This window comes from Strix uralensis, chromosome 4 (assembly GCF_047716275.1).
Source record: "Strix uralensis isolate ZFMK-TIS-50842 chromosome 4, bStrUra1, whole genome shotgun sequence".
Taxonomy (NCBI): Eukaryota; Metazoa; Chordata; class Aves; order Strigiformes; family Strigidae; genus Strix; species Strix uralensis.
Genome location: NC_133975.1, coordinates 115,052,712 through 115,067,030, shown reverse-complemented (window position 1 = coordinate 115,067,030; position 14,319 = coordinate 115,052,712). Strand labels below are relative to the sequence as shown.

Below are 14,319 nucleotides of genomic sequence, written 5' to 3'. Positions count from 1 at the left end.
CAGCAGTGAAAATTTGATCCTTAGAAACATGGAGAATTTAATGAGAAATTCCTGTACGTCTTTTTGTGCTTATGTAAAGATGCAGAGCAGGTTCTGGAGTCGGTGGCACTGCCTCTGAAGATTCTTCATGCAGATTTCATACTGTACTTACACTCATGGACAATTTTAAGATCAGGACAAGTACTGAGTGATGGATTCTGTGCAGAGTAATGGTGTCCCCTTTAAAGCAGGCTATTGCACCCCAGCCCTGTCTGGTTAGAGACTATGCTGTAATCTCTTCAGTAGTGTTCTGTTTTCCAGAATAATGTGTACCAGTATTCAGCCTACTTCTGAGGTTTTTATGTTCGGGTCACTTGTGTTTTGTTAATTTTGGTCTGTTGAGCACAAAGAGCAGTATAAAACTAGAGGCAATAATTAATTTCACTTAGTGGTAAAACCAGCAAAAATTATTCAGAGAAATTGTATTAAACCAAATATTCCCTAGGTCCTTGTTGCAGTAGAATAATGGTTTACTTAGGTTTAGGTCTAATGGGAATATATTTTAAGAATTTCCTTCTAATCAGTACTTTGTTATAGCGCATGATTAAGAATAATTCTGGAACAGTTATGTAGTTGTAGTAATAAACCTTCATTGTATTTCACACTAGTATTTTAGAGATAACAAGTTAATTCAAGGCTTCCTCATGAAGCCACGTGCTCTCAGTGACTCTGCAAAACCTGTAAGTTAAAACATAAATAGCAATGCTGCGGTACTGTAGAGTGCAAAAGAGCAGGTCACTAAGTATATGCTGTGTTTGGTCAGTATTTGCAAATTGATATGTCTATTGATAACTTCCAGTTGCACCCTACCCATAGAAATAAATAATGTTAAGACAAGAAAGCACATGTCTGCTAAGTTAGATTAAGTGTCCGTAGCTTAATATCTTAATTGGCATCCGTCAGAATTTTGAGGGGCTTTTAATGAAAGAAAAGTTTGGGGGATATTAGTGTTGTTTCCATAGTATTTGTGTGGTTCACATACAAAGAAAGTGACGTCACAGTTCAAGCTGCAGGTGGGAATGGGTTCTGTGCTGGAGTGCAGAAGCTTTCAGCAATTTCTTGCGATTGAAATAACTGAGCAAATGTGTCCATTTTTGTGTAATTGTCATCTCTCTGTGCTTTCCCCCTTTCTCTCACTTGTTTTCTTCCCCATCCCTTCAGCTTATGTTCACATTCTGTTTGGTGTCTCCTAACCTCCATGGAGTTGGACTCATGTCTTGGGTATGTTCTGCAAAGAACCTTGTGTACTTTAGGTAGATGTAAAAGGACTAGACTTAGACAGCTAAGTTTTGGACGGGAGGCAGTGCAGCTGTCTCTGTCCCTCTGAAAAGAGAACATAAGGATATGAATAAAGACATTTAAATGAGGCCAGTTAGTATTGTCATAAAGTTCTTTTAATGTTAACCAGCTGTTACAGACTTGTTCTCATTCTTTAGTAGAGTACATGCCTCTTATTTTGCTGGAAGTCAACGTGCTCTATTTCTGTATGCATAGCAGACAATTATATAATAAAACAGGTCTTCGGTTTCATGTGTATACAATTATGAGAAAGCAGTAGTTCCTCAAAGAAGGCAATTTTGGCATCATTCATAGAGTGTTTTCAAATATAAGATATGGAGTATGTTGAGTGAAAAATGTAAACGTGTATGGATGTATGTGAAAATAGTACATGAGTGAAAGAGGATAGGAGAAACATGAACAAGGGAAACAAAATAAAAACCACATCTTGCAAATGACTTGACAAGACCACTTCAAAACAGCTGTAAAGCTGAGTAAACTCCAAAGCCCAGTGGGACACAAAAATATGAGGAGAATTTTAGTATTCCTGAAAGGCAGGGACCTGTCTGAGTGGATCGCTGAAACTACTTGAATGCCGTACATTGAAATTATCTCTTTTCTTGTGCTTTTATATAAAAAATAATTTGGCTCAGTGAGAGAAATCTGATGGCTGTGATCCTTTTATGACTGAAGTAACTTTCTCACTGACCCTGGGACTGTGTCCAGTAAGCAATCACTTACTAAATAACTGATAATATTGCATTTTGATTTCAGTTATTCCCATTACTACGGTTTGTTTTATTGTGTTTTTCAGGTTTGATAGCTACACTGAATCTTTGATTGTAGACTCCTCTAAACTGCAACGCTGAAAACAATGGCAACAGAATGTATAAAAAACTGCTGTAAATGGTGTCTCTGCATGGAAAAAGAAAAAAATGATCGTGAGTTCTGACATAATGACATTGACTAAGGGTTTTGCTGTTCTGGCTTCATTAATGATGAGACTTCCTATTAATAAAATGATTGTGTCACCCCTGATAAACGAATTGTTTTACAAAATCCAAAATTCTTTCCATACCTCTACTTGGAGATTGAACACATGCTTGCTAGTGTTATGAATTGGAATTGGAACTGAAAAATAACACTTGTCTCTAGTCTGCTCCTTGAACCGTAGAATGCTGTCCAAAAAAGCCAGCTTTTTTACCCAAGGTTGTGTGAAGGTCTTGTGTCTTTCAAAGTCTAAGAGTGAACACTTTTTTTTTTTTTAACTCCCTGCGTATTTGCTGTTAGAATTTTCTTTGGTGTCTTAGTTGTTTGAAGAACTCTTCTGTGATACAAGTGTATCTCTTGTAAAAAAAATCATTTAAGAGCAAGGTAGCTATAAATATAGAAGCTTGGGTAACAAAGTGTTTGGATCAGTACAGGTGTCATGAGGATGAATATCTTTACCAGGTGCTAGTCCTGAATGCTGGTAGAACTGAATACTAGCAGCCGTTAAGTAATGTATCAAGAACAGATCCTATTAAATAAAAGAGGTCTGTTCATAGTATTGTTCAAAACTTAATGCACATGTGGACTGTCTGTGTTTCTTGCTCTTTATTTTTAGCAGTTTCCATGGTGCAGGAATCCGAAGCAGTAGCCGGAAGCAAGCCAACTATTGTAGAGAAGCCTCCATTGTCTTCTGTGTCAGTGAAGCGTCAAGTTGGCTGCTCAGAGGATTATCTGCTTTCTAAACTGCCCCTGGATGGTCAGGAGGTACCATTTGTGGTCCCTCCATTCAAACTGGCTTATGTACAGCCGAAGAACCTTCCTAGTATCTCACATGCTGGAGGGATTCAAGGTAAAATATAAACAGCATTAGCTTCTGCTACTTCTTGAAAGTTGTCAAGTATTTCTACTGAAAACATATGTTTGCAGAACTCTAGAAGACTGGTCCTTGTTTCTTACCTCTCTGGACACCCAGAGAGGTTTTGGGAAGGATGTCATCCCACTATGAATCTCTGTGATGCTGCATGAATAAAACAGAGAGGGAGGATTGCACACCAGTGCTCATACTGAAAGTAATAGAAGACACATGAAGGAAACAGATGCTTTAGTAAAGAATTTATTGGAGGCAAGGAAAGACCTAACACATCCTTAGCATCCAGATCACTCAAGTAAAGGAGGGTGGTCTGGCTTTCATGTTTAACGTACTGATATGTTTTAACATACTAACACATATTCCTTTTCAAATTTCACCAATAGATAGCATGTGCTACTACATGGTGGAATTTTTTGCCCCTATTTCCTCCTCTTTTTGCTGCTCTTTGGGAGACCAGAGGTCACAGATCTCAGTGGTATAAGGTTGCCCATGATACTATGATTCTTTGCTTCACAACAGGCTTGTGCTTCAACCTCTGTCAGTTAGTCCGATGCGCAAACTGCCAAAATGATGCACATATTGCACACAGGCACAGTGGCGTTTTAAAAGAATAGGAGCCTGGCCCAGTAACATGAGTTACAGGACATATGCTATTGCTAGGCTCTTGGTCCTGCCGGGAGATGCCTAGAATTAGGTAAGGGAAAATTTCGGCACAGGGGCATACCTGAATGGTTGTTTTCTCTAGAATTGCTTTGCCTCAGTGGCATAATATGCTGGTAGTATGCTTTTAGTCCCATGTGATTGTATTTCTTTTCTGAGGGTAGAAACCTAATAACTGAAAAAAGTCAACTGCATGTTACATAATAACTAACGCAGTACTATCTTAACTTTTTTGTGTTTGTGTGGTTTTACTCCCACCCTTCTCTTCTCCCTTGCTGTTGCTTCTTTTTTCCTTCTGCGTGCCTATTATCAGACTTCCTCCTCACCCTCACCCACCCCTTCTGGTAACACTGGCACCAGAGCCAAGCTAATCAGCCTAGCAGAGCTTTTCAGTATAGATTGGCCATTCTGTGCCCAGTCTTTTTAGTGGGCTTTTTTTGTGATGTCTGCCTCACCAGATATGGACAGGCAACCTAATAGCTGGAGGAGGCCCTCCTCACCTCTGAGTCTGATCTCCTTCAGCCTTCCCACTTGCCTGCTAGTTCTTGTAAGTCTGTATTTGGACAAGGTGTGGAAGTGCAGGACATGATCCTGGTAATCCCCTTTCTTACTGGGTCTTGGTTCAGGCTCTGCCTTACTTTATCCTACCTCATCCTCAAGATACTGTACAGAGAAGTCCATCAGGGATTCTGAGGCATGTGAGTTCTCCAGGGAGAAGGAAGATGTGTCTAACAACCATTAGATAAATGTTTTCTTTGTTCATGCTGTTCTACACAATCTTACGAGTCAGTGACTTATAAACCAGTAACTTGTATTCATTGGGAATTCTGCATCATCATCATTTCTGAAGGACCTGGTGAACAGAGTGGTCCTTAGGCTATGAAGCTGGTAGATCTTCTAGCACAATGACCTGACTCTTCATCATTGTCTCTCTTGAGCAAGTATTTTAAATTCTTGAACAAATATTTGAAAAGTGGCTCTTATGTCAAGTAGGCAACTTCCATTTCTCTTTCCAAATATAAATACTTCTTTTTTTAAAGTACAACTTTTTAAGCCTCATTAAAGTTGTGTTTAAAAATGCAAAGTTTACTTTTTCGGGAGATTTACTAAATGCAGTGAAGTGTTCTGTCATTCCTTCTTCACATTAGCCAAAGCACCAGCATATTCAAAAAATGTATTTAGAGTATTTTCTTAGACCATTGTTAAATATCTGTAGAAGTCCAAGTTCTGCTCTCAGTTCCATTCCATTTTCCTTCAGTGAGACAGGACATACTCAGCATTAGTTCTTGGCATCCCTTCTGAAAGCAATTAAGTTCTGGCAGCCTTTCTCTTCAATACTCACTGCAGCGTGTCTCATGCTCTCACAGAAGTAAGCTAGCAGGAAGAAGTGTGCTCCTGGTCTGGAACACTGGCTTTTCCGTCATCTGTTGTGTAGCAATTCTTTATGGCCTCACTTCTAGCATTCATCCCAATTTACGTCATGCTGAAGCCCATTATACTTGAATTCTTGCTTTATCATCTCTCATGTTCCATCTCACTGTTTTAGTTATTCTTTTTCACTTACTCTACTAACACCTGGAGGAAAGGATTTTACTGCAATGATAGTTTGCCTCTTATGCTGCAACATATTAGCAGACTTGAAAGCACTTTATACTGGGGTAAAGAACTCTTTAACCGATAGGTTGAAGTCTAGGGAGGTGAAGTGACGGAAGCAAATGTCAGACTTTGGCAGAGTCCAAGTCACCCTATCCCCATTCTCTACTGTACTGTTATATGTGTCTTATTTTTGCTTCAGACAGACAAAATGAAGCACTACAGCCATGTTCTTTACTGTTCTGGTGACCAAGACGTGCATGTTTTTCTGAAATTATTATAAATAAAGGAAATAAAAGTAGGGCAGCTGTGCTGTAATGGGCTGAGTAAAAGGCTGGGATTCAGACATTCTCAGATCCGTCTACTTGTGCCTGAGCCAACGATTCAAGTCGTTTTGGACCAGTGATTTTACCACTGACAGACTTCCTATGGAAATTGGATGACACAGAGACTGCAGTCACAAGTTGTATTATCTTTCCATACAAGACCCTCTTGAAGGTTTGGAGATCCATTAGCTGAGTGGGAATGTCCTGAATAAGTCAGAGGTTTTCTGTACACATGGCCTTACTCTCCCTGTTAGTTTCTGTCTTGCTGTCTGTCTTCAGAGCCTTCTGTATTTTAACTAGTTTGGCATTTATTATGAAACTCCAAGACAGGGTATACATAGCTTTTCATGGCCAATTTAATTCCAGTGTTTGCTAGCACACTGTGGAAATCTGACATAATGCATATGTGTGTTTTCTTTACTTTTTCTTTTTTTTTTTTTTTCCATTTCCCAAAGTAGATAATACTGAAATATTTTGTCCTTTGCCCTGAAGGCACTCTGCCTGCCTTATGAAGCCAGGCAGCATGTGTTATGTCTGGAACTCTTGCATTTGATGTTTATTTGTGCTCTGCAGAATCTGCCAGAGCCTCATTTGGTGACCGGAAAGCAGAACTGCACAGTGTGTACCAATGGCCCCGCTATGACGTGTACAACCCCTTCTATTTGGAGCATCGGGTTTCGCCAGATCTGATTAGGCGCTTCCAAGCAAAATCAGATCATAGGAAATTATATGGATCAGGTGAGAAGGACTGCACTCTTACTGTTCTGTCTTTCTCCCTTTCCCAAGGTTTATAGGTAAGACAAAAAAGCCATTAGTCTGGAGAAGATTACAGCAGTTCTCAAACTGACCTGGATGCTGCAGACACTTCTTGGTTGGTGAATCACTCTGTGGAGCCAGCTCTGCTTGATTTCCAGATGTGTTGTTACTTTCTGTCTTTTGGGGTCTTGCATGCATCATATGAAGGTAGACGAATTGGCAAAGCAAGCTAGCCTAGCTGCTCTCAATCCAAACCAGGATGTAGTACTGGAGATTCCAGCTACCAGTAATAGGAGTGTTTGAGGGAGACAGAAGAAGGAAGTCGGCAGTGTGTTGAGTGGAGAAATGCCTGAGGAGTATATATATGGAGAGAGGAACAAGCATCAAAAAACATTTGGGAGCAGATGATAATCACAGGTGCAAAATGAGAAATGATGCTGTATGCCCACGTTTTTGTAGTTTGCTTTCAAAGGTGCATAAATGTCCCCACTTCTCATTGTGTGAATGTGTTTAAGAACAGGGAAGGGCTGTGAGATAGTAAGTTTAGATACAAAGTGTTTGGCTACCTTGGTAAAAATTTTCTTCTGTGCTGTTCATTGGTATATGTATCCTATAATGAATGTTTAGTGTAAAGTAGATGACTAGCTTGCCGTAAGTGATTGCTAATGCAAATGCATTCAGAAAACTCACACACTCGAAGAAATGTACACACCTCTATCAAATCGGAAGCTGGCAACAGTATGCATTTTTAAAGATGTTTTATTTAGAATGGTATAGCATGCTTATCTTACAGCTGCAGGAAATGTCTCCGTCTGTGTCCTGTTTTAAAAATAATTCTGAATCACCATAGAGACTACATGAAGAGACTACTCCATATATTATTTTTTTTTTTAAGAGAACAAAGCACATGTAGAATTTTGCTGTCTTTAAGGCATGTGGTTTTGCTAGGCTTTGTAAGCACCTCTGGTGGGAGCCAAACGGGTTTTATAAAACTGTCTTGAACATCTTCCCTTCAGTTCTTCATCTCTTTTTCCATTTTTCTTCAAGCTAAGTAAACACTTCACTAGTTTTGTCTTAGTAAGCTTAAATACAAGAAAGGTCACTGTACTGTGTCTAGAGTACAGTTCTAAAATGCCTCTTCCTCCGGAGTTTTTTGACAGACGTTTCAAAAGCTAGATGACTCTTCTCATGCGCATTCATAGACTATTTAAGCAAAATTCTAAGCCTATTTTGTTGCAGCAAGTGCTATGATACTTTACACATGTGTGGGCTTGAGAACTACAAGAATGTGTTTATTTGGAAGGTATGAAGTGAAATTCTTGAATTTTCATGTGCAGTCCCTTCTCTTCATCTTAAAAAAAAAAAAAAAAAACAAAAAAAAACCAAACCAAACAAAACCAGCAACAAACTGAAAAATTGATTAATATTTTCCCAAAATTCTAGTTGTTACTAGTAAACAACATATGTTTATGGTTAAAATTTTTCTGCTTTTTTATGTTTTACAGCCAGCTTTCTCAGTCATTTTTTTCCATTAAAAATGTAAGTTTTTGAAAGAGGCACCATCTCTTCCCCCACCACCTCCATGTTCTTTGAAAACTTGAAACAGCGTATCATACTGTTTTTAAAGCATTTCAGTGGTTGGTAACCTGTAGGCTCAAGTGGATGTTTCCCACTAGTTTGTGAAAGTCATGAGTACTGAATATGAAATTTCCATAAACATAATCAATTTCAAATCAAGTAATCGGCTGGTCTCTCCTATTTGCTCCCATTATATCAAACAAGGTTTCTAGGCCTCGTATGATATTATAACGCTATTTCTACACCAGACTCAGTGAACAACTCAGCCCTTTTGTGTTATGCACAAGAGAGAATTTGGAACTTACGCCAGACATACAGATCTTCATTAAATTTTATCTAAATTGTGTTGTCACTTTTCTTTTCCTGCCATGGGTTGTCAAAACTTTCTTCACCTTTTGTTCTCTTCTTTGGGAAAAGAAAAAATTAATCTTTATTGTCACATCTCACAATAAACATAATTGGCTATTTCTTTTGATAGCAATAAAAGGGAAATACATTTTTAGTAATGAGTGATGTAATTCTATTAAGCTATGATCTGTGAACTGTAATGGAAGTCTTCTGAAATACCATAACAGAGCACTGCAATAAAAAGCAATTTATTGCATCAGAGAGTCCTAGAAGTTAAACCATACTGCTTTCATTCATTTCAGTATGGTACAGTTTTGAAGTTGGGAGGCTTTGAAATCATCTTGAACATTACTTGAGTCAGCAAAGATTCCTGAAACAGTGGCATTAATTCAGCTCTCATTTTCTACTGTTGTTGCATGATATGCATAGACAATGTGCTTTAGCTCTGTATTCCTTTGAGGTCAAAAGAAAACTGATAGGATCTACTTAACCACCTCCAACTGCTGAGGAAACTACCCTTCTATAAAATAAAGATCTTGCTTTTGTGCCATAACAAGTACCTGTCTCTAAGAGTTAAGACTTGCTTTGTTTGAGATCTAGTAGGAGTGCAGAGTATGGTGCTTTGGCACTGTGTTCAGTAAAGCCAGGGAGATGAGGCCAAGTTTAGCAGGCAGCATGTTTCTGCCACTGGGATCTTTACCGTGGAAAAAGTTAAAAAAGGAGACCAGGCTAAACCCCAGTTCTGGCTGACTAGATTTAAAGACAAGGCTTTTACGTTTTGCTAAAGCATCTACTAAAAAAACATTTCTCTTGAGGCAATAATTTTGAGTCAGGCTCCCCATTCTACTGATGCTACCAATGTGACCAGTAAGTTTGAACTATTTCAAAGATGGAATTGATCAAGGTATTTTGATGTCTTGTTTTCTCCATTTTGTCATTTCAGGTAAGTGTTTTGGGAAAAGGAAGTGGGAAAAGGTGCTGATGTCCTTCCTTAGATATTATTTAGCTAGGTTTCAATTCTGCCATAGGTGTACTTAAATTTTTTTAAAATCTTTTTTTTTTTTTTTCTAGCAGTGATGCTTATATGATTTGTATTGTTCTCCTTGTCTATTTAGTCAGTGATTTAAGGCCTAGTGCTTTGCCTGGATCATTTGATGTAAGTCGTTCAATGTTTGATCTCAGAAGCCCACCTCATCGATTCATGAAGGTGAGTTCCCTTGTAACTTAGATTATACTGATAACTCTTGATGTATCTGTTCCTGTTGCATTGCATTTTCAAAGTAAACACTGAAGGGCATTGTACTATGCACTGGAAGGACCGGAGGGAAGAGTTCAGTGTCTTGACCAGCTTCAAGAGGCTGTTTCCTGGTGTCTTCTCTGACTACTGCCATTCTGGCCCAACAGAGCTGTTGAGAAACCTGAGCAGGCTGTTAGGCAGGACAAGACAGACAAGAGGTTGTGGTTCATCATCTTGTGATTTCTCCCATCAGTTGCAAAATGGAACATTAGAAGTTTCCGTTGTTGCAAAAAACACTGCATTTTTCTTCAAATAATCGTCTTTTACATAGAGAAGTTGCATGTATATATCAGTGAGCAAAAAAAAAACCTGTGCTGGCCATCTGTGTCCTGTATTAGCTTCTTGTGTCAAAGTAGTAATTCCATGCTACTGAATCAAGAGATTAGTAGGGAATGCGACAATTGTTTGAAATTGGGTGTTGTTTCATTTTCATCATGTCTTGTCTGATGGTAGAATCTCTCTGGCTTTTTGCATCTGTTGCTCTGAATGAAGTGACTTTTTTTTACCCCCAGAGATATGATTCAGTTTCCAGTGTACCTAGCAGTACCTCTTCCAGGAAGGATTCGCAAGGCAGTAACAGGAGTCTGGGTAATGTATTATCTGTTCACCTTGTAACGAAGTATTTCCCTTGCACTTGGAACATTAAGCTGTCTAAGATGTCTCTACTGTTGGTGACTTTTTTTTTTTGAGATTAATCTGATTAGCAAGTCAGTTTGGAGATTACTTTGCAGTTTGAAATTAAGAGTTTTGGACTTGCACCTTCCTGTTGTCAGAAGACTGAGCAGGTGAGCCTTTCAGGAGTTCTCATGCTTTTGAAAAGTTGATCCCTGGATTTGCTACCCCAGTGGACTAAGAAATGACAGATGTTCTGTTAGAATAGAATGCAGCACCTTGGTCATAGCTCTAGTCCTTTTTCATGTATTGGTGTTTTTCTGTGGGAAGTGCCTGGAGTGCCATATGACACTGAGAATTTGACAGGCAAGAATATTGCATGCAAACCTTATTTATGAAAGAATGCTGAAGAAGTGGAGATACTGCAAAATAAACACTCAAAAATTAATCAAATCCCTACAAAAGTCACCCTGCTGGAAATCAGAATTTCACCTAGTCTCCTCAAAAAGAAGACTAGGGGGCAACGACCTAGTTTCAGTCATGACAGAGAAACGCTGAATATTAAATAGCTCTTCTGACTTGGAGAAAAGAATAATAATAAAAAGTTTACTAGGCTGGAATTGAAATCTGAGAAAGATAAAAAGCAGGCCAATTTATAAACTTAACGGTGGAAGTGATTAAGGGAAGTGATAGATCATAAATATGTTCTGGTGTCTCAGGCACATGGCTTTTTTTTTCCTTCTGTAAGATGTTTGAGTACAATACAAGTTGTTAAATGCAATAGAGATAACTGAGGTAAATGTGAAGGCTTTTAGCTATGCAGAAGGTCAGGCCACAAGACTTCATGGATATTTTGTCCTTAAAATGTAGGTGTTAAGATATTTGAAAGTTATTTTAAGAGTTTTCAAAGATAGGCAGTCTACTAATCAGTTCCTTTATTATTGGAATGAGCTTTTAAGATGTTGCTAAAAACACTAATTGGCTTTCTTCCATAGATACTATTACATTATCAGGTGATGAACGAGACTTTGGAAGACTGAATGTGAAGTTGTGTTACGTTTCTTCTGTAGAACAGATTTGGATCACGGTTTTACATGTAAGCAAATATAAATAACTTGATTATTATTTACTCAAATAGCTATTTTACTATACTTAGTGTTAATTCTTATTAAAGTTGGCTCTCTTACTTTAAGGAATACTTTTACAAGAAAAAGAAAATGACTGCAAAGTATTAATGTTAATAAAGTTCAGTCAAATATAGTACTGGGCTTCATTCAAAGTATCTTCCTCTCTGTGTTTTTTTTTTCCTGTTGCAATCTCTGTTCCACTGCGGTCAATAGTAAAAAGTAGTATAGAACTCTTTCTGTTACTATACATATGTTCTGATTGTGGAGTGAGGAACTGTTCAGCATACATAAGAAAGCTGGGCTGGTCCTGCTGTAGAAATTTTCCTGTGGAAATTTGGAGGCAGCAAATTGGAGCGACTTTGAAGGCAGCATTTAACTGACTTTAAACATAACAGTTCCTTCAGGGCAGAACCATAATAGCACTTTGAGGACATGCAGCTTCTTGTGACTTTTTTGTTAGCTAATGTGATACTGTTACGCTGGCTGTTTTGTACACTTCCAGGAACTGTGAATAATTTTTAGGCAGTAGAACTCTGAGTAGTTAGAAACCTCATAATTGCATCAAGTGATAAATACTACGTAAGAGATTTCATGATTTATCTGTTGTCAGATTGCCGCATAGTGAAATCATTAAGATCTACCAAATAACTTTTTACCCTCTGATTGTGAAAATTAATTATTAAATGATCTGAAGTGACACAGTCATTACACTGGCTCTGATTTATATTCAATATTACAGGAGTTATGCATAATTCTAGAACGGTGTAAAAGACTCTGTTTCTAAGTAGACTGAAGGCCAGAGTCTTACATTGTCTAAACTGACTGTGTTTTCAATGTTGCAGTGCAAAGACCTGAGCTGGCCTTCTAGCTGTGGAGAAAATCCTCGTATCTGTGTCAAGGGAATTCTCACACTGCCCAAACCAGTGCATTTCAGATCTTCTGCCAAGGAAGGGTGCAATGTAAGTAGAGGCAGGGAAAACACCAAGAAATCTTTTTTCCCAAAAAAATAAAGGTGAAATGTAAAATTATTTTTAAAATGGACCAAACATCTACTCCTATACCACATTTGCTGTGATGGTTGCCTAGGTTCAAGTTACTTCCCCCCCACACCCAACTTCTCAAAATTCTATCAAAATTCTTGTTCCACTTCCTCTCCATTCCTCCTCTCTTGCATTGTGCTGCTGCCCTCCTCCTCTCCCAGGTCTGCAGGACAGATAGGCTCATAGGGGACTGAACCATGAACTGCTGGCCTTGGCAACTCAGTGGTGGGGGACTGAAGGAAGACCGGGCATACCTGTAGGTGCACATTCACTCTAGGGAAGGTGGATGATGTACTGCCTCTCGCTAGCGCAGGAGACAAGGTTCACACTTCCTCTCTACAGAAAGCAGTAATGTTGCATGGGACAAGACTCCTGATAGTGGCAGTAAAGGAATATTAAGGGGGTGGAAGGTAAAGCAATGTAAACCTCCCATAATGTGAGTCAAAGGTGAAATAAAATAAAATTAGCAAGAGAGACTGAAGCAAAAGGCCACAGGAGAATTTGCTATGACAATGTGCACATGCTGTTGTAAAGCTCTGGAAGAGATGGCCTCAACTTGTTATGGTAGTGAAAAATGATCCAGAGCTTTGTCCCTGCCAGGGTGTGACAATGAGGTGGTGAGTCTGTGGGGGCTTATCACTGTAAAAGCACACTTTTCCATAGCAAGCTAAAATGGTAGCGGTGAGCAGTGGCTATAGGACCAGGAAGCCTTGGTTTCTAGGTGTCAGTCTCAGTGTAACTCTCTTACAATGGTGACGTTACCCCTCTGTTTTTCTTTCTAGGACATTGAATTTATGGAAACTTTTGTATTTGCTATTAAACTGCAAAGCCTGCAGGCTGTCAGGTTGGTATTTAAAATCCAGACACAGACACCCAGGAAAAAAACAATTGGAGAGTGCTTCTTGGCGCTGCGGGAGCTGAGCTCAGAGGAGTCAAGTCATTGGCTGGATATATCTCCTCCTTCCAAAGCACCTGTAAGTGCCAATACTGCGAAAGTATGCTGTTATATCACCTAGAAAGAGTTGTTGGAAATGAAAGTAAAATAATTCAGTACTAATTTAATGTTAACAACAAACAGAGTTTTTCTTTTTTCTTTTTTTTTTTTTTTTCCTTCCACTTACTTGGGGAAAGGCATTTTGATGATGAAAAAAAAAGACTTTTGAACTCTGCACATAGCTGTTCTGGTCGTAAACTGCAGCTGTTTCTGGGGAAAAAAGCTAGAGCAAGCTCCTCCACACCAAGGCCCACAGCTTGAGGGAGGGGCATTCTGGGGAAATGTTCAGCAAAGGACACGGGTTAATTGCCTTTTCTGACCAAAAAAAGCATCAGAAGATCCTTAGGACTCACAGCAAGAGCTCAGAGCAAATGGAATCTGCTTTTGTTATGGAAGAAAAGTGCTAAGACCTTCAGTGGCTTGAAACTGCAGAGATAGCTGTATATTTAATATTCAGATTGCATGCTGTGAAGTAATAATTCAGACAGTTCATTTCCATTAGTGTAATAAGAAGCAGGTGGTTTTCACACTGGGATTTCCTTTCCCCCTACCCTCACTTTGTTTGTTTCCTTTACAGATTGTGTCTAGACGTTTGTATTTTCAACAAATTAAACTTGTATTAGCGATTCAAAAGCAAATTTTATCTGTGTGTCTGAGTAGTATGACACTCCTGATTTCTGACATGTTACACTTGACATTTTTTTAGTTCTAATAAGAATAACCATATTGCTTCAAAAGCAATAAGATTAAGTGAAGGAGGAAGCTGTTTTAGAAACTGCTTCATCCCTGAATCGTCTCATAGTTTCTCTC

General features: G+C 38.7%; 1 protein-coding gene across 3 annotated transcripts in view; it reads left to right on the top strand.

Moving 5' to 3' along the window:
- TC2N (tandem C2 domains, nuclear) overlaps window positions 1-14,319 on the top strand; it is a 33,899-nt gene that overhangs the window by 13,110 nt on the left and 6,470 nt on the right. For 2 of the 3 annotated variants that reach the window (XM_074868619.1, XM_074868620.1), the window contains exons 2-9: window positions 2,132-2,258; window positions 2,924-3,157; window positions 6,331-6,495; window positions 9,555-9,646; window positions 10,249-10,324; window positions 11,344-11,444; window positions 12,318-12,434; window positions 13,298-13,489. In XM_074868619.1, coding sequence (XP_074724720.1) covers window positions 2,192-2,258; window positions 2,924-3,157; window positions 6,331-6,495; window positions 9,555-9,646; window positions 10,249-10,324; window positions 11,344-11,444; window positions 12,318-12,434; window positions 13,298-13,489 — 1,044 coding nt within the window. In that variant the 5' untranslated portion in view covers window positions 2,132-2,191. The remainder of the gene's footprint in view (window positions 1-2,131; window positions 2,259-2,923; window positions 3,158-6,330; window positions 6,496-9,554; window positions 9,647-10,248; window positions 10,325-11,343; window positions 11,445-12,317; window positions 12,435-13,297; window positions 13,490-14,319) is intronic. The other variant, XM_074868621.1, reaches the window with a different exon arrangement.